At 35.7% G+C, this 26,966-nt stretch overlaps 3 protein-coding genes across 8 annotated transcripts; 2 read left to right on the top strand and 1 right to left on the bottom strand.

Annotated features, from left to right (window-relative positions):
- Nucleotides 1–184: 184 nt before the first annotated feature.
- pdha1a (pyruvate dehydrogenase E1 subunit alpha 1a) lies at nucleotides 185–15,356 on the bottom strand. 4 transcript variants are annotated; one of them, XM_067407973.1, is made up of 12 exons: nucleotides 12,497–12,661; nucleotides 10,620–10,640; nucleotides 7,826–7,894; nucleotides 5,991–6,164; nucleotides 5,703–5,829; nucleotides 5,357–5,448; nucleotides 3,933–4,025; nucleotides 3,559–3,714; nucleotides 3,375–3,446; nucleotides 3,125–3,192; nucleotides 1,599–1,707; nucleotides 185–1,415 (listed from the first exon to the last, which is right to left on the bottom strand). In XM_067407973.1, exons 1-12 carry the CDS (start codon nucleotides 12,551–12,553, stop codon nucleotides 1,251–1,253), a joined length of 1,203 nt encoding a protein of 400 aa, XP_067264074.1. In that variant the 5' UTR covers nucleotides 12,554–12,661; the 3' UTR covers nucleotides 185–1,250. The 4 variants fall into 4 exon arrangements, with proteins under 4 accessions (XP_067264074.1, XP_067264078.1, XP_067264076.1 ...); XM_067407977.1 differs by lacking the exons at nucleotides 10,620–10,640; nucleotides 12,497–12,661 and adding an exon at nucleotides 15,338–15,356 and having other exon boundaries at nucleotides 186–1,415; XM_067407975.1 differs by lacking the exon at nucleotides 10,620–10,640 and having other exon boundaries at nucleotides 186–1,415; nucleotides 12,497–12,658.
- Nucleotides 15,339–24,041, top strand: ctdnep1a (CTD nuclear envelope phosphatase 1a). Of its 3 annotated transcripts, XM_067407980.1 has the most exons (10): nucleotides 15,418–15,550; nucleotides 16,499–16,607; nucleotides 16,741–16,777; nucleotides 17,310–17,376; nucleotides 18,487–18,605; nucleotides 19,430–19,501; nucleotides 19,700–19,816; nucleotides 19,970–20,081; nucleotides 20,282–20,366; nucleotides 23,840–24,041. In XM_067407980.1, exons 3-10 carry the CDS (start codon nucleotides 16,772–16,774, stop codon nucleotides 23,904–23,906), a joined length of 645 nt encoding a protein of 214 aa, XP_067264081.1. In that variant the 5' UTR covers nucleotides 15,418–15,550; nucleotides 16,499–16,607; nucleotides 16,741–16,771; the 3' UTR covers nucleotides 23,907–24,041. The 3 variants fall into 3 exon arrangements, with proteins under 3 accessions (XP_067264079.1, XP_067264080.1, XP_067264081.1); XM_067407978.1 differs by lacking the exons at nucleotides 16,499–16,607; nucleotides 16,741–16,777 and having other exon boundaries at nucleotides 15,339–15,550; XM_067407979.1 differs by lacking the exons at nucleotides 16,499–16,607; nucleotides 16,741–16,777; nucleotides 23,840–24,041 and adding an exon at nucleotides 21,002–23,831 and having other exon boundaries at nucleotides 15,339–15,550.
- Nucleotides 23,930–25,896, top strand: gabarapa (GABA(A) receptor-associated protein a). The gene is made up of 4 exons (XM_067407981.1): nucleotides 23,930–24,136; nucleotides 24,820–24,898; nucleotides 24,997–25,115; nucleotides 25,276–25,896. Exons 1-4 carry the CDS (start codon nucleotides 24,047–24,049, stop codon nucleotides 25,354–25,356), a joined length of 369 nt encoding a protein of 122 aa, XP_067264082.1. The 5' UTR covers nucleotides 23,930–24,046; the 3' UTR covers nucleotides 25,357–25,896.
- Nucleotides 25,897–26,966: the final 1,070 nt, after the last annotated feature.

Raw genomic sequence — 26,966 nt, 5'->3', positions numbered from 1 at the left:
AAAAAAGTATCAACCAGAGAGCAGAAGGCATGTAGTAGATTTTGTGCAACAGGTTTTTCAGCAATGTTTGACCATGCTGACAAGTTAAAAATTCATATATCAAATATGATACAGAAAGGTTAAAGTCTGTATCTGTTTTCATTTAACTGTATCTGGTAGAACAGCATAAAGGCATTTAATCACACAAAAATAGTATTTGAAATATTTATTTGTAGTTGTATGGTATAAAAACCACATTGGATTCCTTGCCAGATGTTTTAGACTCCTCATCCTTGTCAACACATCATAATGGTTTAACCTGTGACCCTGATGCCTCTTTCAATATCTTAAAAGCATCCTAACATCTATTGCAACAATTATTACGTTCCAGACTCTGGGTGATTTTAAATTAACATTCTATTAAAACAACCATTATTAAACTGGAAACACCAAATTTGAAGTTATACCCCCAGTAACGCTGTTTGTAACAAAAGCAATTTTGTTCATAATAAATATGTGAAAACAAAACCCATTTTAAATAAAAGTTAAAAAGAGTAAAAGGACAGGTAAGAATCTAATAATCTTATTAACCTTGGACCTTATCTTATAAATCTTATTAACCTTGGATTTCTAATGGGAAACGTCTCATTTAACACCTCATAAATTTATACACAAATATTTTTGTAGTAAGGCTTTCTAACAGATTTTCCCTTTAAATAGTTTGTCAAGTTAGGACTGCAAGAATGTTGCATTTCACTGACACCTCGGCTAAAACATGTTCTGCAGATATATAAAGTGTGTATGTCTGTAATGACTGCACAGAGCAACGATGGGAGGTCTTTGTGATGCACGGACACTTGGTAAGTGTTCCGCCACTGCGTGCACACTGGGTATAAGCAACAGTTGTACTGGAGACATTTGGAAAGTACCACTAATTACAAGCCAAATACCGCCATTTATTCACATATTACATGCTATTTCTGAGATGCTATGAGATGAACAATATAGCATTTTTGTTTAATACTGAAACCTTTTAAAATTTATAGTGAAGGTCAGTATTGTAAGTGATGGAGACAAGAAGAAAACAAGGAAATGATAAAATGTAAAATGAGGCAACTTGTCTCAATGTGGCTGAGAGATTTGGCTAAGTTTCCCAACAACTGTCTATGACCTATAGCCACATTGGAGGTGACAATATTTTGTTGTGCGCTTCATCAGGAGAGGGTCAACTGGTAGGAAGAGGAGGGGACTTGGGATGTAAGGAAGGCGATTTAGCTGACGGACTTGAGTTTGGTCCAGGGGTTGGTGCCACGCACTTCCAAAGGAGGGTCATTGTAGAAGATGTGGTTGCAAAGATCGTCCAGTGGAGGCTCAGGGTCTGTGGTGGCAAACTGAGCAGCATCCTCAATCTCCTTCCTTACCTCAACATCAATTTCCTGCAAAAAGTGTCAGTGTTTAAAAACTGCAGAAATGCTAACAATTCTCAAGTATAACTGAGTAATTCCTATTTTATACACCAATGGGACTGATTCAGAAAATTAATTCTCAAGTGCAACTGTGACCATCTCAATGATTCTGTCCTACTTCAGGGTGTCTCTGGTAAACTCCAGCATTCTCACCTTAAGCTCTTCCACACTGGCCATGTTGTTGCTCAGCATCCGATCCTTCAGCAGTGAGATGGGGTCGCTCTTACTGCGCACCTCCTGGATCTCCTCGCGTGTTCGGTAACTGGAGACAGAAGACAAGGAGAGCAAAGGCTGTCACATATGAGCACTAATAGAAAAAATCATTAGTAGGTAGACAATCAAGAGCAGTTTTACTGAGGTACAATGATACTAGGTAAAGCTGTGCAAGTTACAGTACCATTCAAAAGTTTGGGGTTGGAAAGTTTTTTTTTATACTTTTAATTAGCAAGGACAAATAAAATTGATCAACACTGACAGTAAAGTTAAAAAACAAATTTCAAATAGATGCTGTTCTTTTGAACTTTCTAATCCTGAAAAAAATGTTTCACAAAAATATTAAGCAGTACAACTTTTTTCAACACTGATAATAAGAAATGTTTCCTGGGCACCAAATCAGCATATCAGAATGATTTCTGGAGGATCAATGTAACACTGAAGACTGGAGTAATGGCTGATTTGCCATCACAGGAATAAATTACATTTTAAAATATATTAAAGGGTTAGCTTGAAATATTAAATGTATTTTTCACATTGTCTGTTCAAAATCCTTTGAAATCTGAGAGCTTTCTGTCCCTCCATTTACAGCCTACTACCACTTTCAAGCCCCAGAAAGACAGTAAAGACATCATTATTAAAGTAAACTCCACTGGTTTAATCTCTTAATAAAGCGATGCGAGTGCTTTGTTTTTTGTGCAAAAAAATACAAAATACCACATTTACAAAATATTAATTTTCAGTGCACGTTCACGTGAGCACCACAACACCTGCGTGTTGTGTTGACACGAGAGCAGACAATGTTTCATGAATACATGTTGGAGATTAATATTTTGTAAATAAATTGGTAAATTATGTTTTTTTTTTTTGCACAAAGCACTTACATCGCTTCATAAACTTGAGGTTAAACCACTGGAGTCACTTGGATTACTTTAAAGATGTCTTTACTACCTTTCTGTGTCTTGAATGTGATAGTTGCGTAGGCTGTCAATGGAGGGACAGAAAGCTCTCACATTTCATTAAAAAGATCTTCAACTGTGTTCCAAAAATGAACGAAAGTCAAACAGGTTTGGAAATACCTGAGGATGAGTAATTAATGACAGAATTTTCATTTTTGGGTGAACCAACCCTTTAAAATAAAAAATGTTTTTTTTTTTTTTAAATTACAAAAAATATTACTGTATTTTGATTGAATAAATACAACCTTATGAATTATTAAGAGACTTAATTTAAAAACATTTAAAAATCGTACCATCCCCAAACTTTTCATCAGTAGATCATGTAACCCAGTTTAAACAGTAAAACATTTTAGAAACAAGAACAAATGCATTTCAATTACTAAAATGTCATGGCACATGTGTAGTTGATGATGACCTCTTTAATCTACAAACTCTCCTGTCTAAATATAATCCATGAAGACCAGAGCAATGTCATTGAGCTTTGGTTGATATAATATAAGTTATTACCTGACTCCTGGGTCACTCATACTGTGTCCATGGTAACGATAGGTCTGCAGCTCCATCAGAATTGGACCCTATGATTATACATTTCAGGCATTTTATTTTTTGCAACATAACTGTTAACATCCCATGATAATATTTATCAAAAAGTTGCCACTTTATCCATATAATTATTGTGCATAAAACACATCATCAAAAATCATACTTCCTAACAAAGCTAATAATCATTTTTCACATCACTCTAACCAGAACTCACCTTTCCCGATCTGCAGTGGTCAGCAGCAAATTTAGTGGCCTCCCTCACACAAAGGACATCCATGCCATCCACCTACAAAACCAGAGAACAGGTAAAGAGATATTCTGACATGAAGAGTAATTTCAGTGCACTATGTGCGTCGTGACACAAGTTAAAGCATGACGGTGTCCTTCCTGAATCATACCCTCAAACCAGGGATGAAATCCCCTCTCTTGTAGTAATCGGTGCTAGCAGCCGCCCTCTCCACAGATGTACCCATGCCGTATTTGTTATTCTCGCAAATGAAAATGCAGGGCAGCTTCCACAGAGATGCCATATTATACGTCTCAAAGATCTGACCCTGCAGAAACAAAAAAGTGCAAAAGTGTACATGAAACCTTCCTGTACAACCACAGCCATGGACCCTTTATAATGTAAAAGCTGTTCAGATGGTTATAAGGTAAGGTAAAGTGGAACGGCTCAGATCTGTGTTGAAATGTTAGTTAGTAGCTAAATCAGTTTATTGGACTTGCAGTGGGTAAACACATGATTGTTTGGACCTGCATGGAAGTGACTTACCTGATTTGCAGCACCATCACCATAGAGACAGACACACAGCTCATTCTTGCCCTGGTATTTGCAGGCCAACGCTACACCTGCCCCAAGAGGCACCTAGGATACAAATGCATGAAATATAAATCAGGGTTATTATAGTTAACTAAAACTCAAAAACCATAAAAAAAAAACAACAACAACATTTCCGTTCATTGAAATAAACATATATACAAATATATATATATATATATATATATATATAAAAAAAAACTTTAAAAAGTTGCCAAGGTAACATGTCTTATTTTGACTAAACTAAAATTAAAAATAATAAAAACTATATTAGATATATTTAAATAAATGGCTAATATATATATATATATATATATATATATATATATATATATATATATATATATATATATATATATATATATTATATATATATATATATATATATATATATATATATATAAAACCTGATTCAAAATATTAATAACTATAATAGTACCTCAATGAAACTTTTTCTATTTAACACCATGCTAGCTTCTATGACTTAATGTCAATGGCAAGAGTCAGGTTTAGTTATTCAAAAATAAAACTAAAAAACATGTTTAAAATTAATTTCTCTAAAACCATTATGACTAAATTTGGATCTACTTGGTTAAAAATAGTGCTATCAAAATTGACGTGTTAACACATGCAGTTCATTCACAGTTCTCTTTCACGCTTGAACAAAAAACAACACAGAATTATGCCAAAAATCCTGTTTTCCTTATATTCCAAGGACTTAGCTTAAAGTTAGATAACGTCTTAAATGAACAAAGAATTGAGAAAATGAGATCTGCGTCCGATCTGCTTCATGTTCGGCAGCAGCGAAGCAGCCTAATAAACCAGTTGCTGTGATGTCATTAATGTTAATCAAAGAACAAAGGTAACAAAGAAAATTGTAGCTTTCATAAGGATTAATCTATATTTAATTTATAATTTATTCAGTGAAGACTGTAAAGTGTTTGATAACTTTATTATGTTAGACAGGTAGGAAGGTCACAGGTAAATATGACATTATAATGGGTTTATGTGAAGCTTGTTTTAAGTTCACTTAAACTAAAAGTTGTTATTATCCTGCTGCTTATATTTATCAAGCAGTAAAAATGCCTCTTCCTGCACCCAAGGCGTCTGTGGATGAAAATCCGAAACAAGGACTGGTGAAACATTGTCCTGCAGCACTTCACAGACGATGAGTGGAAGGACAATTTTATAATACACTTATATACACTTCATTTAACAACAACAACAGCACATTACATGTGACATTTTCATTCTGACTGTGCTAGTAGCCCAATTACAAACAGATTATTACGGTCCATGTAAATGCAGCTACTCAAATCAATGCTGATTTGGTAAACTCTTCATATCAGCACTTTTCAAAAAGGACTAATTTAAAATACCTGAGCTCCCACAATTCCATTTCCTCCATAAAAATGTTTAGTGTACATGTGCATAGACCCTCCTTTTCCTTTGGCAATACCTCCTCGACGACCTAATGGAGAAACAGAGACACATAGAAGAGGGACAGAATAAATAAATAGATATACAAACAAACAAACAAATATAGTACTAAAGAAAAAAAAGAAAAGAAAAAAAAGTGATAAATAGTAAAGATTAAAAAAGAAAATTAAAAAAATACAAATAAAAAAAAAAAAGATAAAAAAAAGAAAGAAAAAGGCTTCTGAAAAAAATAATTTAGAAGCCTCTGAAATGTTAAACTATATTAATCCATTTTGTTGTTCTTACCAGTGAGCTCAGCCATGATCTCACGAACAGTGCCGCCTCTAGTGAGAGTGTACCCGTGGGCACGGTAGGCTGTGATAAGATGATCTGATAGATTAATACCTCCTTCAATACCCACTGCACACGCTTCCTGTTAGGACACAATGCGAGTTTCTGTCTTTACTGTCAACATTTGAACCAATTGCAAATTACTTTTCCAACCACGTAAATAAAAACACATATTTAACTTGATAATTTTGCACTAGTCTTCTGTTAGCAAAGATGTCTGCGTGTTTGCATTGTATGTGTCACCTGTCCATCATAAAGGTGACAAAAGCCCCTGATAATCTTCTGCTTGTAGAGCTGATCAGCTTTGAGCTCCATGCGTCTCATTGTCTGCATTGTGCGGTAGTACTGAAGCCCCTCCTCTCTTGTAAGCACAGCCTGCAGTGGTGGGCCCTCCTCCAGCTTGTGCAAGTCACATTTCTATCAAAACAAGTACATTTTTATGCTTTCAAATGAATTACGATACAGTAAAATGCACAGTACAGTACCGTTGATAAGTTTAGGGTCATTACTCCAGTCTTCAGTGTCACATGATCCTTCAGAAATAAATTCTTATATGCTGATTTGGTGCTTAAGAAAAATTTCTTATTATTATCATTAATAAAAATGGTCATGCTGCTTGATATTTTTGTGGACAACAATATATTTTTGTAGTAATAATACATTACATATTTTCCTTATGTCTTGTACTGTTAAACATGGTATCACGGGGATGGGAATATGCGCGGAAATGATATGCAGATGACGTTATGCATAGTAAACTAGGTGTTTTAAGCTCCATATATGGTTATTTCGGGGAGGAGATGGGGTGGAGATGCATGTACACACAATCTTCCGCTGACTGGGTTTTATAAAGGGAATTTTGCGCGGGTTCATGTGTACACAAAATCTAGCTTCTGTGCATTTGCACACTTTTAGGATGAAATCTACAGAAAGTATTATATATGAGGCCCCAGGTCCGTCTCTTATTGAAAATGTATGGCCCCTCATTAAAAGGAAAATCAGAAACAGATTGTTGAGTCTGTATCAGGTGAGGATTGGGCAAAAGTTCAATTTGCAAAACTTCAACAATAGAGTGCCTCAGGGATGACGCATTTTTGTAGGCAAAACCCGGAAGCGAGTTAGCATTTTTGGACTTCTGGTTCCAACGCCGTAAAGTCTATGGTTTTTTTAATGGGTTTTTGCTAAATCGCCTGAAATAAGGTCTGTGGTTAACAAAGCCTCTAAATACTTTCACGTTTTGATCTATGACATAAAACACACCAGTTATAACCCACTTGTGATTTTTTAAACTTTTACTGTGTCTTAAAATCGGCGGTTGCTAACAAATTGCTAAAAGGGACTACTTCCTTTGGCGGGGACTTTAAACGTCATCATTAAAAATGGGACATTTGGACAGAATTTCTCATGAAAAAGTGGATAAGTATTCATAACAGAACAGATCAATCAACGAGCATGTTTTTAAATAAAGTTGTTTTTTAAATACCGTTTGAGGAAGCTTGGTGGTGGTGACGTTGATCCGCGACCATGGTGTGTTGTAGTCCGTTTATAGCCTACTGTTAGCCTTTTATATCTGACGACTTTATTTAGGCTTCAAAATCTATAAATGTTGTGTTAACTTGTAAAGATTATCTTGATAGACAAAACGTGTAAGTGTCATAACCCTTTGTTAAACACAGAGCTTATTTTCTGCGATTTTCCAAAAGTCTATGGGAAAAATGAATAGGCTTTCAACCGAGGGAACCCGTGCGCCGCTAACTTCCGGGTTGGCCTACAAAAACGTCATCCCTGGGGCACTCTATTAGGATCCTCAATTCCTAAATGATTAAAAAGAGTTGATATGACACAATTTGTAAACATGCCTCTGTCCCAAGTTTTTTGGAGAGTGTTGCAGAGTGTTACAAAATACAATTAAGTTGTTCAGTAAAAAACACTAGAAATCTTTTCTATGTACTTCTGTCAGTTAAATAAATGTTAAACAGAATTAACAAATCACAGATTCTTGATTTCATTGCATTTTAAAAAAAAATGTCCAAACTATATAGACCTATTACATAAATTGCAGATCTAATAAAACTCACCTTGATATCAAAGGTGGCCTGAGGGGTAAAGTCAGCATAGGTCCTGGCAGATACCACCACTCTTGCACCCTATGAAACATAAAAGAAAAATAATACAAAAATAATAGAAAACAAATTAATATATAACCTCTATGAGAAACAGAGAACATGAAAACAAAAAAACAGCAGTTGCATGGAAACACACAAACAAACACACACACAATTCTGAATTGTTAACAACCCTGGTTAAAAGCACTCTGTCTGAAGCAGGAAGCAAACCCAGAGACAATGAAATATATCCGCAATAATCCGTCCATAATCACCAGTGTAATTTTACTCAACAACCATATCAACAGACCTACATTCTAATACCAATAAATCAACACACAGGCTTAGACACATCATCTGCACTGACTTTGCACATCTCTTTGATTACAGGTTTGGATGTAATAAACTGACACATCAAGAGGAATTCATCCACAATTAGATGCGGGACCAACATGCGGAGTGCGGAACACAAGTGTTATTATAGTATCACTGAGATACTATAATAGTTTTTATTAATAGTTTGAATTAGCTTTTATTTTTATATTTTCCATTTTAATTTTTTGATAAAGTTTTAGTTATCTAGTTATCTTGTGTGTGTCTCTGAGGCATGGTAAAGCATGGTACTCAAAAAATAAATCAAGAAAATTAGATTTATTTTAAACAAGAAGACTAAAATGTGTTGAGCTATATAACAATAATTAGTTTTCCGTCTATAAATATATCAAAACAGTTGCTCCTATTAAAACATGCAATATATTAAAACGTCTTTGGTGTTTCCATGGTTTCTACAAAATAAAACCGGAAACCGAGGGTAACTCGGGTATGACGCAACTGACAGGTGGCAACTCACAAAAAAGTTATAATAAAAAGTTAACTTTAATAACCCTGCTGAGTACAATACAGTTATTTTGCTTCAGGTAACGAACCGGGACAAAAAAACAAAGTTCGTAGAAGAAAAATCTGTTTAGTGATCGAAGAGACGTTGGCCAAAGCAGTGAGAATTGGAGGAAACCTCCTAAGTATAAGTGCTCTGGGTAAAAGGGAAGGGGCATGCAACACTCCATAAGGAGGGTTAAGCTGTGTGTGAAAGAGACAGTATATAATTTTAATATAAGAGCTGCCAGTACTCACAGCAAGCTGTGGCTTTGGTAAGGCAGTCTCTTCAGCCAGGCTGTGGGTGATCTCTGGAAAGGAATTATCAGGGCCCAGGCTCCCGGCTGGTGGGGGACAATTGGGCGCAAGGGGGTCTGAGCTGGTTATGTCGGAACTGCTGTTAGCTACTGCAGGGGTTAACTGTGCTGGATGAGGGACTGGTTTAATAGGCAACTGAGCTGTAACTAGGGCAGGTGATGGAGGAACATCTATAATTGAAATAATATTTGTTTCTCTTTCTGATTTACTTTCTGTAACAGACAGACCCAAGATTAATTCTTCTGAGGTGGATGAACCACTGGTTATCACCGGATTTACATAACATTCTTTCTGAGCTATAGCCTCTGTGGGTAAGACATCTGCCAGAAGTCTATCACCAGTATCTCCTGAAGACTGATCACTGGTGGTGTGTCCTAAAGCTTTGTATTCTACAGAAGTGTTTAGAGGTATCTGTGTTAATGGGGGAGAAACTGAAGGGCTGCAGGGTTGTGGATCTTTTAAGAGTGAAGGGGGGTCAGGATCATGGTCATGTGGAGCGGTCAAATTAGCATATTCGCCCTGGACCGCCAGGAGCTGCAGAACGGCCCGGAGAGTGGATGACTGTAAAAAGAACGGCACAGGTCACTCCAGAGGGTCAGACTCAGATGGCCATAAAAAGGGAACGCTTAAAGACCAAGAAGCAAGACGAGAGGTGTCTAGAAACCACAAAAAAGATTTTATTGCACTAAACCAATAAAAATCAATAAAAAAATCTAAGCTAATCTACACTAACCTACTCACAAGCAATAACCAACTGGTAATCAGTTGTTTGCTACTGGCCAGATCACATTCAAATGGTCACAAAGGCCAATGTTGACACCAATATCGAGAAAACAAACAAGGTGCCCAAAAATCAATATAATGCTGCTGATACCTGCATATACAATTTAATCATCAGTAATGAGATGTACACTGATATGAATTGAACATATTTACTCAGAATGAACTAAAAACAATTAGTATCCATTGACAAAGCTGTCATATACACTACTTCAGCTGTTGGAACGGACAGTCCCTTTGGTTAATTAATTGGTCACATGGACAAATACCAGAAAGCCATAATATATCTGAAACTGATGTCTCCTTTGTTGTAAAAAAAACCAGCAGAGGAAAAATGGGTACTTTCCATTCCATGGGAGTGCTTTTAACGTGTGTGTGTGTGTGTGTGTGTGTGTGTGTGTGTGCGTGTGTGATGTACAGTAAAGGTAAGATTTGAGCTGTAAGTAACAAGATTGGGTAAATGGAGCAGAATTATTCCACTCAAACCCACAACACGGCAAACTAAAACAGCCACAATATATGAGCAATAAGTACAAAGCATGTAGCGAAAGTGTACTTAATACACCAGAACCAAACAAGTGATTGAAAACTCAGTGAGGAAGAGAAGGTGATCTCAAAATCATAATTGAGGAAGAAAAGATGATCTAAGAAAATAATACGCCTTTGTAACTGAATAATTTTAGACACACACACAAAAATGATCATAATGTTTACAACGAAGAATAGAAAAAAACGGAAAAAAGGAGCAGCTGGATGTTGTGTCATTAAGCCCATTCCTAAAACTACTATCTCTTACCTCTGATACCAGTTCGGCTCCCTATAAAGGCAGCCCACGGAACAGTAATGAAGAGATATTAAGAGAAAGAGAAGTAGAAAGAGAGAGAGAGAGAGAGAGAGAGAGAGAGAGAGAGAGAGAGAGAGAATTAGTATAGAGAAAGATGTTGATTGAGAGAGAAAGAGACAGAAGAGGAGAGGTGAATTATTATAAGGAAAAGAAAGATGCCTGACTTGGTCTGCAAATTTCCATTATTTTCATTGCGTCTACAAAACAATGACATTAATTTCATTGTGTCAACAAATCGGTTATTATTAGACTTAAGGTCACAGTTACAGGAAAGGACTCTCTTTGAACCATCCAGGAAGAGAAATTAATCAGGGCTCAGGGCAAAAAAGCAGCACAAAAAATACCCCTGCTATGAATGAACCTGATGGTTTATTACATGTTTAGGACAAAGTAGTTATGGGATTAAACATGGTTTATCATCTCAAAGTATGAATGTGTAGCATATCTGGGATTTTAAAAAAAAAATTAAATCAGCTTTGAAAATTCAGGAATAAAGAAAAATCTCCAAGAAACTACAAAACATGAAACATCATCTACATTTCAAACTCTACTATGGCAATAGAGAATAGAGGTGTACAATCTAAAAAACGACGGGCCAATTGTATAAAAAAAAATATAAAAGTAGATTAAAGAGTTAGTTCACCCAAAAATGAAATTTCTGTCAATCATTACTCATCCTCATGTTGTCCCAAACCTTTAAGACCTTTGTTCAACTTTGGAACACAAAATAAGATATTTGTGATGAAATCCAAGGGTTTCTGAACCACCACCTTTTGAGGTCCAGAAAGGCAGTAAAGACATTGTTAAATTAGTCAACGTGATTAAAGTGGTTCAACCTTAATGTTATGAAGCAAAGAGAATACTTTTTGTGCGCAAAAACAAATGAATAACGACTTTATTGGAAAATTTGAACGGTTGTCATATGCAGTTGACGCAGTGAACACAGTGCAGGCTTCCGTGTTCACGTCCGAACGCCGACTCATTATTGGCCGGCTCCTGCGTCAGCATCATTGGGACGACATGATGTTGAGTACTTAATGACAGACAATTCATTTTTGGGTGAACTAACCCTTTAAAATTAAGATCAATTACAAGATAATTTAAGTATACAAAGTAAATTGGTGACACTGTGTTTTAATATGGTTAGGAAAATAAATTTTTGCCCTCATATACACCGGAATCTTGATAATTTATATATTTTTACATATAATAATTTGACACTCTGTGGCCTAACATAAATGACAAGGAATGAGTGATATTAAATTATTAGAAAAAGACTACAGTGTTTCTCTCCAGTAAATGTTGCATAAAACATCAGAACTACATCAACCATCTGGACTTCTGCCACTGCCCAGATGATGAAAGACAGACTGTCACTCTCACTGAGGTCACCTTTAATTAACTTTTATAACAGCAACAGACTACTTAACCATTTTTATGAACAGCAAAATTTATATTCACATTTCAAATCTCATTTGTTATAGTCTTTTATTATTAGTAGAATGACAGCTTGTTGACAATCCATTTTAGACGTTACCATCCCTGTTTAGCTAGCCAGCTAGCCAAGCTCAATCACTATGACAAAATTGTGATATCTTACTATATTTACACATATAAATTAAAACAATGCTACTCCATTTTACGTTAAATAAACAGCACTAACATACGCATTTAACAGCAAAATGTGTCTAGTAGGGTGCCAGCCGGGCCTTGTGTACCCTGCAAGGTCAACATGGTATGACTGCGCTTCGTTAGCAGTCAAAACAGCCGTGAATTTGACTTTACTAATCATAGCGGCAACATTATGTTTCAAGGCATAAAATACTTACGTTCCTGCTGGCGCTGCCCCTCAGAACGTTAGAAATAATGGTCAGCATCTTTCGCATAATATTAACACGCAGCTAACCACAAAAATGATCTCCTTCAGCCCTCCTCTCACAGAAACCAGCTCAACCAGCGAGCGAGGTTTACACCGCTGCAGATTCGCTGCGCATTCGGTTCGAAATACTGCCCCCTGCTGGCCACAGCACACATCACTGGACCAAAAAATATTCCTCGTTTGTTTTCTAACCAAGGCATCAGGCTTTGGAAAGCAAATCTCAAATGTTAACATTTTTTAAACATTAATTTTATAATTGCAGAGAGTGTGTAGCATTGTACATAAGTAGCACAGAAAATACATAAATATCATATCTAATAAAACAATAGTCATCAGCTAGAAGCCTGTTTTTGACCCAGATGCAAATTTAAAAAAAAAAAATAGTAAAACATTTTTGTGATTAGAGCCTCTATGACCTGTGATGAATACACCATCAGGCAGAATATACAGCATGTTGTGTGTGTTTGTGTGTGTGAGGTCCTGGTATTCCCTGTCCCAAAAGGATGGCAATAGCAGAAATCTTTGACCTTGTGGGGACATTTTTGGTCCCCATTAGGCAAACTGCTTATAAATCATACTAAAAGATTTTATTATTATTAATTATTATTATTATTATATATATATATGTATATGTATATATATATATATATATATACCACTCAAAAGTTTGGGATTTTTAATGTTTTTAAAAGAAGTTTCGTCTGCTCACTAAGGGTGCATTTACTTAATTAAAAATACAGGAAAAAAAACAGTAATATTGTGAAATATTATTACAATTTAAAATGACTGTTTTCTATTTGAAAATATTTTAAAATGTAATTTATTCTTGTGTTGGCAAAGCTGAATTTTCAGCATCATTACTCCAGTCTTCAGTGTCACATGATCCTTCAGAAATTACTCTAATATGTCAATTTGCTGCTCAAGAAACATTTATTGTTTACAATTGTACAAAATATTTGTGTACTATATTTTTTTTCAAGATTCTTTGATGAATAGAAAGTTCAAAAGAACAGTGTTTATCTGAAATCTAATATTTTGTAACATTATAAATGTCTTTACTGTCACTTTTGATTGATTTAATGCATCCTTGCTGAATAAAAGTATTAATTTATTTAATTTCTTTAAAAAAAAGTAAAAAAAAAAATTCTTACTGACCCCAAACTTTTGAACCGTAGTGTAACATGTTACAAAAGCTTTGTATTTTAGATAAATGCTGTTCTTTTGAACTTTCTATTCATCAAGTAATCCTGAAAAAGAAGTACACAACTGTTTTCAACATTGATAATAATAGCAAATGTTTCTTGAGCAGCTAATCAGTATATTAGAATGATTTCTGAAGGATCATGTGACACTGAAGACTGGAGTAATGATGTTGAAAATTCAGCTTTGCCATCATAAGAATAAATTACTTTGTAAAATATATTCAAATAGAAAACAGCTATTTTAAATTGTAATAATTTTTCACAATATTAGTTTTTACTGAGATATATATATATATATATATATATATATATTTATTTATTTTTTTTGAAAATGTAAAAAGTTAGAAGCTGTAGACAATCCCCTTGAACTGTCTTGGCATTGACTATAAGACTGCTATGTATCCTTAATGCTCACATGATGATACTGTAATTCTGAATTTGACCACACTGCTATAATTTATTTTCTTTTTTTTAATATAATTATTATTTTTATTATTATTTATTTATTTTTTACATTGTATATTGTTAGTGTTTCAATTATCCACTTTTGTCTACGCTGATTATTTTGGAAAACTCATATATATATATATATATATAAAGTTTTCTATGATGGGTACGTTTAGGGTTAGGGGATACAATATACATTTTGAATAGTATAAAAATCACTATGTTCCCATAAACCATATAAACCAAACATGTGTCTCTGTGTAGGCATAATGTTTGTTTGTTTGTTTTAAATATTAGGTGAGAACACAACCATGAACCATGATTTGACTTGCAGGTCAGGTGCAGGTGGAGGGACATTCTGGAGAATATCTGATTGGACAAAAATGTATCCGTTTCCCCCAAAGATTTAAATATGTGAATCTAAGAAAAGAGAAGAGTCATGAGTTTCACTTATTTTGAAAATACACCTTTTCGATTTGTTTCTACCATGTCATCATAACCTTATTCCATAAATACCAAAACAAGAGGCATCTTTATAATAAAAAAAAAAAAAAAGATTTGTTCCTTTTTTCTTTTTTTTTTTTTATTAGCTCGCCCTATTGACCTTCTATAACGTCAGATTAAATTAAGTAACGTGTGCCATTAACAATATATCTGTGAGTACATTAGTTCTCCATCTCCAGAGCTCCTCACTCCTCTGTTGACCCAGCTTCATTGAGGACACGTTTGTTGTTTCTCGGAAGTGACGAAACCAAAGTACCGATGGCGGCTCACAGTTTGCTCCCGGATATGTACTGAACCGAATTTCATGGCGTCTGATTGGACTTTTTGCATACTTGGCCGTTTGTCTGAAGTCTTGAGATCAACATCGAACCTGTCAAGCACAAGAGCTGTCGATCCGAGGAGGGATAATTTGTTGTAGAGCTCGCCAAATCCAGAGCTAGCTGGCTTGCCAATGAAATACAAGTCCAGTTAGCCTGTGATCGTAGAGGTTTGTTTGTGTGCGTGGCAAACGTTTGACATTTTAGCAGATTTGTGACACTGGCTGGTCCAAGTGCAGCAGAGCTCCTGGTTTCTCTAGTTTGGCTCGCGTTCCCTGCGTTACTTTAAAAGAAAAGAAGCGGCGGGAAGGGTTAGCTGACCTGATTAGCTGTAGCCGTAGTTGCAGCTCTTCTGAAGTCATTGGTCTTCTGGTGGATGGTGTCAGTCTCTTCTATGATTCACCGTCGCGCCGTTCACCGACTGTCAGCATGTTGAAAACACGTCAGTGTTTACTCGGGATTCGCACCTTCCTTGGAGTGACGTCTAGAATATGGAGCTTCATTTTATACATCCTCAGGAAGCATCTACGTACGGTGAGAGTGTCAGCATCTGTCAGTGGGAATGCATGTTTGTCTGTTCTCTTTATACTCCGACCTGTCAGCTACTTATATTGTTAATATGTTAGAAACTTTGTAACATTTAAGTTATTTAGTTGACTAATATTTGTCATGTACTAATTCCTAAGGGTAACCAGCCCTATAGTTTTACTGTAACACTTTATTGAAAAGCTGTTTTAGATTCCTGCAATCGAGGATATATTTACTTTGCTGTCACTTAGGCAATTTTTATGACCCTCGGTGCAAACAAACACACAATTCGACTGGGCCATATTGTAGGATTTGTACTAATAAAATATATGATGAGAAATATGAGTGGTTTAGCTTTGTTATATTTTGCTTTAATGGTTGATTTGTGTTAAAGAACTCGTGCTTATCAAAAACATTTGATGAAACTTTTGTACAGTAGTAGGTTTGGGGTTGTGCCCGCTTCAGCTGCACCTATGTAACCCTGGGGGAGTGTGTTTATGATACTGTCTGTCCTAGTTACATTGGACTATGGACCCCTCCTATATGTTTACCCTTCATGTAAAAAGAATATATTCATTGCTGGGAATAATACAGCTATGTGTAACTTCACGACAGCTATAAATTCATACACGCACTGTTGCTGGAAAACAGTGGCATACTTTGGTATTTTTTTAGAATATTCAAACCTTTCTAATTGACACATCCAAGTCAATTTAGATCCAAGTTGTTTGGGGGCTCCTCTGGAAAAAACAACTCAAACGACCTTGAGTTGTTTTTATAACTATGAACCAACAAATGTGGTGTGTTGAGTGTTAGCCTAAGCCTGATTAGTGATTACCCAGTCTAATGTGCTTCATGGCTCTTAATGCTGCTGCCATTCTAAAAGGGTTGGTTCACCCAAAAATGAAAATAATGAATTAATTACTCCCCCTCATGTCGTTCTACACCCCTAAGACCTTCATTCATCTTTGGAACACAAATTAAGATATTTTTGATGAAATCCGATGGCTCAGTGAGGCCTGCATAGACAGCAATGGTACTTCCTCTCTCAAGATCCATAAAGGTACTAAAAACATATTTAAATCAGTTCATGTGAGTACAGTGGTTCAGCTTTAATATTATAAAGCGACAAGAATATTTTTTGTGCACCAAAAAAACAAAATAACGACAAAAATATCTTATTTTGTGTTCCGAAGATGAACGAAGGTCTTACAGGTGTGGAATGACATGAAGGTGAGTAATAAATTACATTATTTTCATTTTTGGGTGAAGTAACCCTTTAATGTCCTAATGTTGCTCAGTTTTTACACTACCATTTTCAGTGAGATTTCATTTTATACATATACATAAGTTTTATTCTAATCACACAAAAAGATTTGTACTTTTTACATAAAAGTAACATTTCTTAAGCAGATATGAAAAGTACACTGATTTTCCTACTTCCCTTACACTTCTGTGACATCCTTGGACAGCTGTTTTGGGGATGTATTAATAGTCCGATCGTGGTGGCAGTATGGGGCCATTCTAGGTGGGTGACTATACAGATGTCTGTTACATGATGCCTTCATCTGAGTTTTGCACCAGGGTGATGAAGGGGCAAAAGATGAAATATCAGAAAGAGAAATTGATTATGAAAAGAGACGGACATCTGTCAGTCCTATCTGTCTGAATATCTTAGTGTGTTCATTTTGGAAGCAAGGAAAAGTCTACATTGTTCTATGTGCATCACTGACTCTGTCTTTGTCAACTGTTCTGTTTTCCACAGATAATCCAGTACCAAACAGTGCGTTATGACACATTACCTCTCTCCCCTGTTTCCAGAAACAGACTCCGTAAGTTCTCTCACCTTTTTACCTCTGTTATTTGCAGTTCTGTCCAGTAGGGGAGCTTCTAACCACTCAGATGGGTGCAATGTTGCAAATTTTTCAAACACACATTTTTGACCCAGAATCTGTTGTATCATAATCACTGTCAACAGATTTTTTTTTTTTTTTTTTTTAAGGAGTGAGTACCTTTGGGTAGAATTTATTTACATGTAAAACATTCTGTAAAATATTAATAGACTAGGAAAATACTTTACTTTGGTAAAAAAAAAAAAAAAAAAAAGTGCATTACAAATAGTGTGGGTGTATTATGAATTGAGCTAACTATATATATATCAATACTAGAGAGAAAGAATGGAAGAAGTCTCAGTTCCTCAGTCTTTTCATGGTAGAATTTCTTGCATATTAGCCCAGGAGAGGTTGGAAGAAATGACATAATATGACTTCATTGAATGTTGAATCACCACTTTAACTATGTTTGGCCACTCTGTGTGGTCATTAACTCCCCCTCATGTCGTTCCAAACCTTTCGTTCATCTTCAGAACACAAATTAAGATATTTTTGTCCTGAGAGCTATCTGTCCCATCATAGTGAGCTACGCAAATGATACTTGGACGCTTTAAAAAGTTCATAAAGAGATCGTAAAACAAATCCATATGAATTGAGTGGTTTAGCCTAAATTTTCTGAAGAGACTCAATCACTTTATATGATGAACAGATTGAATTTAGGCTTATATTCAAATATAAACTTTCATCAACTCACACATCAGTTACGGTAAATGGAAGCTCAAGTATGTTTGCTCGACACGTGTGAGAACCAATGAGGTTCATTCTCGTGTGTTACGCAGTACATTTGAGCCTCCACAAGAGGTTTGGTTGAGTTTATGTTCACTGATCAGTGTTTATATGTGAATAAATGCTTAAATTCAATCTGTTCGTTATATAAAGTGATCAAGTCTCTACAGAAAATGGATATGGGTTAGTTTTATGATCTGTTGATGAAGTGTCAAAGTGTGAGTTGCTGTTTATGGAGGGACAGAAAGCTCTCAGATTTCATCAAAAAGCCTTACGGGTTTGTAACAAATTTTCATCTATCCCTTTAACTGTTTGCTGCTTTAGATGCAGTGAAGAGGAAGATCTTGGTGTTGGATCTGGATGAGACTTTGATTCACTCTCACCATGATGGCGTCCTTAGACCTACAGTGAGGCCTGGTACACCTCCAGACTTTATCCTCAAGGTACACACACACACCGCTCCAACAATAGAATAGGATAGTTAATTATATTTCTTTAGTAGCTTCTTTATGAGAAATGCAGGTTGTCATATATATATATATATATAAAAATTGTCCACACGGTGTGCACAATTTTATTAAGCAGCACAACTGTTTTCAACAATAATAAATGTTTCTTGAGCATCAAATCAGCATATTAGAATGATTTCTAAAGGATCATGTGACACTGAAGACTGGAGTAATGGCTGCTTAAAATTCAGCTTTCACAGGAATAAATTAGATTTAATATTATAATATAAAATATATTATATACTGTATATATTGTGTGCACATGTCCATTCAAGCTTAAAAAGAAGAGAAAGAAGTGAATTTGGTGTTCATGTGCTGTCTGCACGACTCTGTCTTCTTGCATTTGATGTTTAAACTGACAGAACTTAAAACACATGCAAATGATAAATTTTCATGATCTCTATGATGGTTAAACTTTTTCAATGAATCACATGTGTTCTGAACCAGGGAGTAGCTGGCCCGTATGGATCATGGAACAACTATGATCCCTGTACTTGACGTGGCACATCCTGCGATGTGACTGTCTGTCGTGGATGGGCACATTGCGATATCAATGCTAAAACGATATATCATGCAGCCCTAGCCATAAAAGACTTCTCTCAAAAACATTTTTAAAAATTGTATGGACCCCAGACTTTTAAACGGTAGTGCAGATTTAAAATAAAAAATAGAACATTTTAAAGCCAACATGAATGTGTATTAAAGTGTTAAATTTGATTTATTTTTTAAAGTTTTTTTTATCTCTCTCTCTTGTTCAGGTGGTAATAGACAAACACCCAGTCAGGTTTTTTGTCCATAAAAGGCCGCATGTCGATTTCTTTTTAGAAGTGGTGAGTGAACTCTCTCAATTTAGCAGATTACAAAAATTTTACTATTTTTTTTTTTTTTTTATTATTATTTTTTGTACATTTTGCCAATGTACTTTTACTTGATTTGCGTAATAGTTTTTCTTTGACAAAATTCACCCATATTTAATGAGTATATTGTGTGTGTCTGTGTCTGTGTGTTCTCCTGTTTGTATATGTCAGGTTAGTCAGTGGTATGAATTGGTAGTATTTACAGCTAGTATGGAGATCTATGGATCGGCCGTAGCAGATAAGCTGGATAACAACAGGGGTATCCTCAAGAGAAGATTCTACAGACAGGTAAAACCTACTGCCTCCACATTTGCTCTTGATAAGATATTTTATGACCAATTCTTACTCTCAGACATTTGTTGACTGGTTCTGCCTTTTTCTTGTCTCTTTGTTCAATTACTAAACCTCTGGGTCTGTTTCTCTCTTTCTTGATTTTTGTAGCACTGCACTTTGGATCTAGGGAGCTACATAAAAGATCTGTCTGTAGTACACAGTGATCTCTCCAGTATAGTTATTCTGGACAACTCGCCTGGAGCTTATCGAAGTCACCCAGGTTAGAGATGGAACATCTATAGAGAGTACATACACATCCGCTCTGATTTTCTAAATTTGATATTAAAATTGTTGTAATTCTGTGTTTAGGGACACAAACATCCATCTTGTGTATCTGTATAGTAAAAAAAAATGCAGATGCACAAATTATTTTGTGTAATAAATTGTAATATGAATGTAATTTTAACTTTTCACCCCCAGACAATGCAATACCTATAAAGTCGTGGTTCAGTGACCCAAGTGACACAGCACTTCTTAACCTGCTCCCAATGTTGGATGCATTGAGGTATGAATATTTCTTTCAGTCATGGTCATAATATCCTCTTAATCTTGATTAGGCCTACACAGAATGTATGCCCAATAATGAATGCCCTTTGTTTGCAAATGTGTTTATGTATTACATATTTTGGACATTTTTGCAATGTTTTCTAATAAGATTGTAGTGCCCTCATTTAATATTTCCCATATTCATTATAAATATTAATTGCAAAATTGATTTGTGCTGATGTTCAATGATATAGAAAAATAAACAATATATTGACTTTTAAAACTTTTACATTTTATTAATGTCTATTCAATGTTTTACACATCTTTCTTAATTTAAACTTGCATAAACTTGTAAAATCTATCAATAAAAATAAATAAAATATTATGAATTTAAGAGCTAGGAGGCAAGCAAATGGCATTACATACAAATGGCCAAAACATTGGTTTTGAATTTTCCTTTCTATACCACAGGTTTGTTTCTTTATTTCTCTGCAGACAAGAAGTGAAAGTGTTTGGGGGTTTATTTGCACATGACTACTATTTCATCCTCAAATCTTTCTGTTTCTTACTAATATTAAACTACTCTTTTGTTTGACACATTTTATGCTGCTGTTTCAGTAAGTTGCCCTTAGTGTGTTTTCATTCCCTTTCTAGGTTTACCTCAGATGTTCGCTCCGTCCTCAGTCGAAATCTCCACCAGCATCGGCTCTGGTGATTGTATCTGTCAGGGCCAGTCTCTCTTCTGGTCAACGTCTTGTTTTTACATGGCTCTGCCTGCTAGGTGTTAGCCTCTCCTGCGCTGGAACTGTCAGCCTCTTGTCATCATGTGAACTCCCATTAGTCTCATGGACTCCTCTGAGGAAATGCTATGAGAAGACATGGGAGAACAGAGGAGAGAGAGATACATGATGGAGAAGCTATTACACATAAACTCAAAATGAGAGGCCAGCATTTTTTTTTCTTTTTTCTTTTTTTTTTTCCTTAAAAAATGGAAACTCTGCCTTACAGTTGTTGGATTCAACTTGTGCATGTTGGAGTGTTTCTGAGTGAATAGGGGAGAAAGCTTCTGATTCCAATTTTACCTTTCATTTTTTGGGGGTAAATAAAGAATCAGTTAATCAGTTGTGACTACCTGTCACTTTCCACACTTCATTAGCACTTATTCCCCCTTCCTAAATGTCAGTGTTTGTTGTTTTGTATGACCTTAGCACAAATGGTCACATGGTCTTATCCACTCATTCTCTCTCTATACTTCTGTCTTTCCTCTCTCCTTTTTTTCTGTCTGCCATCTCAGGTATCTGAGCCTCTTCTCTATGTTAAGAGCTGAGAGCTGTTAATACCGTTGTACTAATAGTATGCTGTGGTAGAGAAAACTAGCAGGAGAGAAAACTACAGTCCATTATTACAGATTATGGTATTAATTTTCTGTGTATTTTAAAATGGCTCATATGTGGAACCTCTGGTTTAATCAGAGAGGTTTTATCATATATTTCGAGGACACATTTTTAGATGTTCTTCGATATGGATACATCAGCCACTGAGAGAGACAGACAGAGCAACAAGGACTCTGCTATAACAGAAAAATAAAATAGAGCCTTTTGTCAACAACTGAAATGACAGTCTCTTCCACTTTTTGGGGTATTCTGCATTTTAAATTGGCTGAACTATGTACAGTGAAGTATTCAGACTCTTAACCCATTTTTCATTTTACTGAATGATTGATCTTGGTATTTCGTTCTGTCTGATATTTTGATTTCAAAGCACAGAAACTCCAAATGAAGTCTGCATGAAATGAAAATCCTATTTTCTTAATGTATCTTACTGTGAACAATTCATGCATGTTTCTTTTTTTTATTATTATTTTTTACCTCGTCATTTTTAAACATCATAACCCGTTTTTCCGACAATTGGCAGACTTCTTTGCTGATGTATGCTGGACTTATCCAATCATTAAGTCTGCTTAAACTCCACCCCTTTCTTAAAATCGACTGCAGTCTCACACTCAGAACTTCCTCCATCCAAACCAAGGTAGAACAAAGACCTGCCCTACATTTATTTCTTTTCTGATAATCCGTTTCACCTGGATTTACATGAGAGAAGAAATGATCTGCTGCTACTTCCGTAATGTTGTAACTTTAACGTGACAATGTCATGTTAGGTGAAGCGATTGTTCCAACATTTCAATATTTTAAACTTAAGCAGTAAGAGGAAGTTTGTAACACAATCAAGAATGAGTTTGAATTTTTCCAAATAAATTTCTTCTAGGTTTTTCAGATTATACGCTTGAGCACTACATTTTTTATTTATTTATTTATTTTTATTTAAATTGGATAGGATTGAGTTTTGACAGTAGAAAACTTTTATACACAAAATGGCTTCATATTTTTATCAGACTGAAAAACAGATTCTATCCATTATTTTAAGGAGATGCTCGGTTCCTGCAGATAAAATATAAACCCAATACAGTGATGCTACAACATATTTCTGTGTTAATCCTACATAAAACCAAAACCAAGTTAATCCAGTGGAGCAATTAACAAGAGAATTTCTTTATGAATGATTTGCACAGAATTTATTCTGCTTGTGTTTCATGAATAAAGCCCAGCATTAAGAGTGTGGGCAATGCTGGATTTACACCACACAATACATTGAATTTGGTCAGATAAGACCAAGAGGTTTCTGTCCTCCTCATCTCCACATGTGCTACTTGATTTATGTGGCTTCTTTTGTGCCATCCTTCAATGTAGTTAGTGTTATGCAGACCGCATTATGGTTAACTGATGCATCGTTGTTCCAGCTGAAATCTGAGATGTCGTCAAAGTAATTGTTGCCTTCACTGTGGCTTTGTGGCTTGTCTTCAAAAATGTTTGAACCCTGACTTTTTCCAGGAAGTTTCTGGGTGGCTTGGTAGTCAATGATCCCCTCTGTTGTAGCCTTTTCATTATATAAGCATTTGCTTTACTTTGAACGATTTTAGTTATTGGTTTCATGATAGTCCGTCAGATTGTAAACTGCATAATTTTGTTTTTCCCAGTCTTGTGTAGGCATAAGACAATATAACAATGAAACCTATATCATTTTAGTGCATAAACATTTACAGAGAACTAAAAGTGTAGGATTTATTCAAGTTATATTCAAGTCCTCCCTGTTTGTTCATGGCATGGGTTGTCCCCTTGAGAGGGAGTTTACTGTTAGCAAGCAGGGTTTCCCTACAGAGATGGGTAAGTTGATAAGTGTCTACCTACCAGTAGTTTTGATTAAACTCAAAACTGGTCTGTGGTTTATAATGACTAACTTGAAAATTTCTATCTAAAGCACCTCATTTCAGCCTGAGAAACATGCATTAAGTCTTGGATGATTTGAACCTTTAACCTTTTCAGTGCCAGGCCACCTGTGATACACATTCGGTATGCTAATTGTCCTTACAGAACAAAGCATGTTGTATTACTTTAACAATCTGTTTTTTTTTTTTTTTTTTTTTTAACCGTTTAGATTTCAGGTAATGCCACGTAGGCCTCCTGGCTGCCGAGGACGTCATTACGCAGCTGACGGGATGTGACGTGCGCCGCCTCCCTTGTTCCTTGTTATTGGATATCTCTCCGCCCTCCGACGCAGTTGTCAAAAAGACCTAAGCTATTTTGTAAACACCGTCGACGACAGATTTTCTTGGAGATTTTAAGCATCTCCCAGTCCTTGACAATGAAGTTTATGTACAAAGAAGAACATCCCTTTGAGAAGCGACGGTCCGAGGGGGAGAAAATCAGAAAGAAGTACCCGGACAGAGTGCCTGTGAGTCGGACAAATTAGTTGTTTTTGTCAGGGCCCTGCTCTTGCAGATAACATAAACCTATCGAGGAATTATACAGTGACAGCGCGTATTCATATGGAGGAACCTTGTGAAAATAGTTATTTGCTTAAAAAACGCGTAATAATGTATATATACGATTAATTAACGAATTGTCATTGTCGTTTTTAAGCTGCCCTTCAAATATGAAAGGACTAGCGTTAGCGTCAGTTAGCTTTTGTCTTAATTTGAAATTGTGCCATTGTTTAAAGTACAAGTAATAGAAGAATTAATATCTTTTTATGAGATTATATGATATAGGTTTAAATGTTAGTGACATTTAAATGATACATATCAAGTTATTTAACATCATAAAAAAGAGCCGGTATCCTGCACATGATATTGAATCATTCTATTGTTTTGACAGAGTCGAGGACAAAATGACTACAATATTACGTTTTCTGACACAATATCATGTGTCCTCACGCTGGGTTCATTTTCAGTTATATTATGTGTCGTCAGTCAAATATCAGCAGAGAAATTTGTTAGAATGGGAATGAGCCCTAAACTGGGGAATACCCATGACACTGTTGTTTTTGTTATACAACTGAAAGATGCACTTGTTCTCAAATGACAGTGGTTATCATCATCATCATCATCATCATCATAACTGATTTGTTTTCCACAGGTGATCGTAGAGAAAGCTCCCAAAGCCAGAATAGGAGATCTGGACAAGAAGAAATATCTTGTCCCTTCTGACCTCACAGGTTAATTTCCTTGCAAAATATGGAATCATTTGCATAAATTTAATGGTATTAAAATATGTAGGATATTTATGTAATGACACATTTTCTTTTTTCTGAAGTGGGGCAGTTCTACTTCCTCATTCGGAAAAGGATCCACTTGAGGGCCGAAGATGCCCTCTTCTTCTTTGTCAACAACGTCATTCCTCCCACATCAGCCACTATGGGGCTGCTCTACCAGGTACATCCTTTTTTTAATGTATCTGAACGTAACTGTTTTTGTTTGTTCCAGATCTTGCACCAGTTTGTTTACATCAGTATATTTAGGAAAGTGTCATTTTTGCATTTTTCAGTGAGAATGAATCATTTATAAACTCTTTGTATCTGTTTCTGTATTTTAGGAGCACCATGAAGAAGACTTTTTCCTTTACATTGCCTACAGTGATGAAAGCGTCTATGGGGATGTTTTGAGAGATGTGTAACCAATTTTCTTGCCCCACACTACCCCTGTTTAAAATAAAATGATCAATATGTTAGGCTACACAAAGTGTACATGTTGAATGCACTTTCATATCCTCCTCCTAGTCTGAAATCTTGTTTGTACTCTATGCTGCCTGCATATTGTTCCTTCCCACTTTAGAGTTCCCCCCTCAGTCTTGCTTTTAGGCCCGATACTTTGTCCTGGTCTGTTTCAGTAAATTAGTGGTGCTCATATCCGTAAAAGCTTTTTCAATGTTCTACACTTCTCCTTTCACATTTTCTCACTTTCCCTTGGCACCGACGTGCATCCTGAAGTCACTTTGCTATTCTACAGTCTTTATTGTTTAGATTGGTTTTGTTTTTAGCTACCATATTTGCACAGACCAAAATCACTGATAATACTGGACTATCATACCATGTAATATGTGTGAGTGTGAGCGTGTTTGTGTATCATTGCCAATAATTATTATTTTTAAATGGGTTTGGAATTGCTGTTTATTTGAATAAACTGGTTAAAGATTAAAAAGTGTCTTTTCAGTTCACATATTGTAGGAGACTGCTTGTTTATTTCTCAGTTGTGTTATCATTATTATTAAGGTTAAAATTTATGACTTGATTGGCTTTTTTGGGCTTATTTTTTATTATGGATTGGTGTGTTTTGTTCCTTTTCCCCTAAAGATCCATCTTAAGCTTGCCACCATTATAAACCTGATGTAAAAATCTGCCTTTGTGAGTCTTTAATGAATCTGAGAATGTCTGTTGTGCATGTTTTATAGTTAGTATGTTTTATAATAAGTTATGTATATTATATACAGGTGCTGGTCATATAATTAGAATATCATCAAAAAGTTGACTTATTTCAATAATTCCATTCAAAATGTGAAGCTTGTATATTATATTCATTCATTACACACAGACTGATATATTTCAAATGTTTATTTCTTTTAATTTTGATGATTATAACTGACAACTAAGGAAAATCCCAAATTCAGTATCTCAGAAAATTAGAATATTACTTAAGACCAATACAAAGAAAGGATTTTTAGAAATCTTGGCCAACTGAAAAGTATGAACATGAAAAGTATGAGCATGTACAGCACTCAATACTTAGTTGGGGCTCCTTTTGCAGCAATGTGGCGTGGCATAGAGTCGATCAGTCTGTGGCACTGCTCAGGTGTTATGAGAGCCCAGGTTGCTCTGATAGTGGCCTTCAGTTCTTCTGCATTGTTGGGTCTGGCATATCGCTTCTTCCTCTTCACAACACCCCATAGATTTTTGATGGGGTTAAAGTCAGGCGAGTTTGCTGGCCAATTAAGAGCAGGGATACCATGTTTCTTAAACCAGGTACTGGTAGCTTTGGCACTGTGTGCAGGTGCCATGTCCTGTTGGAAAATGAAATCTGCATCTCTATAAAGTTGGTCAGCAGCAGGAAGCATGAAGTGCTCTAAAACTTCCTGGTATACGGCTGCGTTGACCTTGGACCTCAGAAAACACAGTGGACCAACACCAGCAGATGACATGGCACCCCAAACCATCACTGACTGTGGAAACTTTACACCTGACCTCAAGCAAAATGGATTGTGTGCCTCTCCTCTCTTCCTCTAGACTCTGG

Source organism: Chanodichthys erythropterus, chromosome 13 (genome assembly GCF_024489055.1).
Source record: "Chanodichthys erythropterus isolate Z2021 chromosome 13, ASM2448905v1, whole genome shotgun sequence".
Classification (NCBI taxonomy): domain Eukaryota; kingdom Metazoa; phylum Chordata; class Actinopteri; order Cypriniformes; family Xenocyprididae; genus Chanodichthys; species Chanodichthys erythropterus.
Note: the sequence above shows the minus strand (reverse complement) of the source record. Positions and strands in the feature narration are given on the sequence as shown.

Bases quoted from the DNA above. Each gene is read 5' to 3' on its own strand.
- pdha1a (XM_067407973.1), bottom strand. From the start codon at position 12,553: ATGCGAAAGATGCTGACCATTATTTCTAACGTTCTGAGGGGCAGCGCC. The intron at 4,026-5,356 runs GTATTTTAAATT...TTTGTATCCTAG, and splicing joins ATGGAATTGTGGGAGCTCAG to GTGCCTCTTGGGGCAGGTGT. The intron at 1,416-1,598 runs GTGAGAATGCTG...CACTTTTTGCAG, and splicing joins CCAGTGTGGAAGAGCTTAAG to GAAATTGATGTTGAGGTAAG.
- ctdnep1a (XM_067407978.1), top strand. From the start codon at position 15,446: ATGTTGAAAACACGTCAGTGTTTACTCGGGATTCGCACCTTCCTTGGA. The intron at 18,606-19,429 runs GTACACACACAC...TCTCTTGTTCAG, and splicing joins CTCCAGACTTTATCCTCAAG to GTGGTAATAGACAAACACCC. The intron at 19,502-19,699 runs GTGAGTGAACTC...TGTATATGTCAG, and splicing joins TCGATTTCTTTTTAGAAGTG to GTTAGTCAGTGGTATGAATT.
- gabarapa (XM_067407981.1), top strand. From the start codon at position 24,047: ATGAAGTTTATGTACAAAGAAGAACATCCCTTTGAGAAGCGACGGTCC. The intron at 24,137-24,819 runs GTGAGTCGGACA...TGTTTTCCACAG, and splicing joins AGTACCCGGACAGAGTGCCT to GTGATCGTAGAGAAAGCTCC. The intron at 25,116-25,275 runs GTACATCCTTTT...TCTGTATTTTAG, and splicing joins CTATGGGGCTGCTCTACCAG to GAGCACCATGAAGAAGACTT.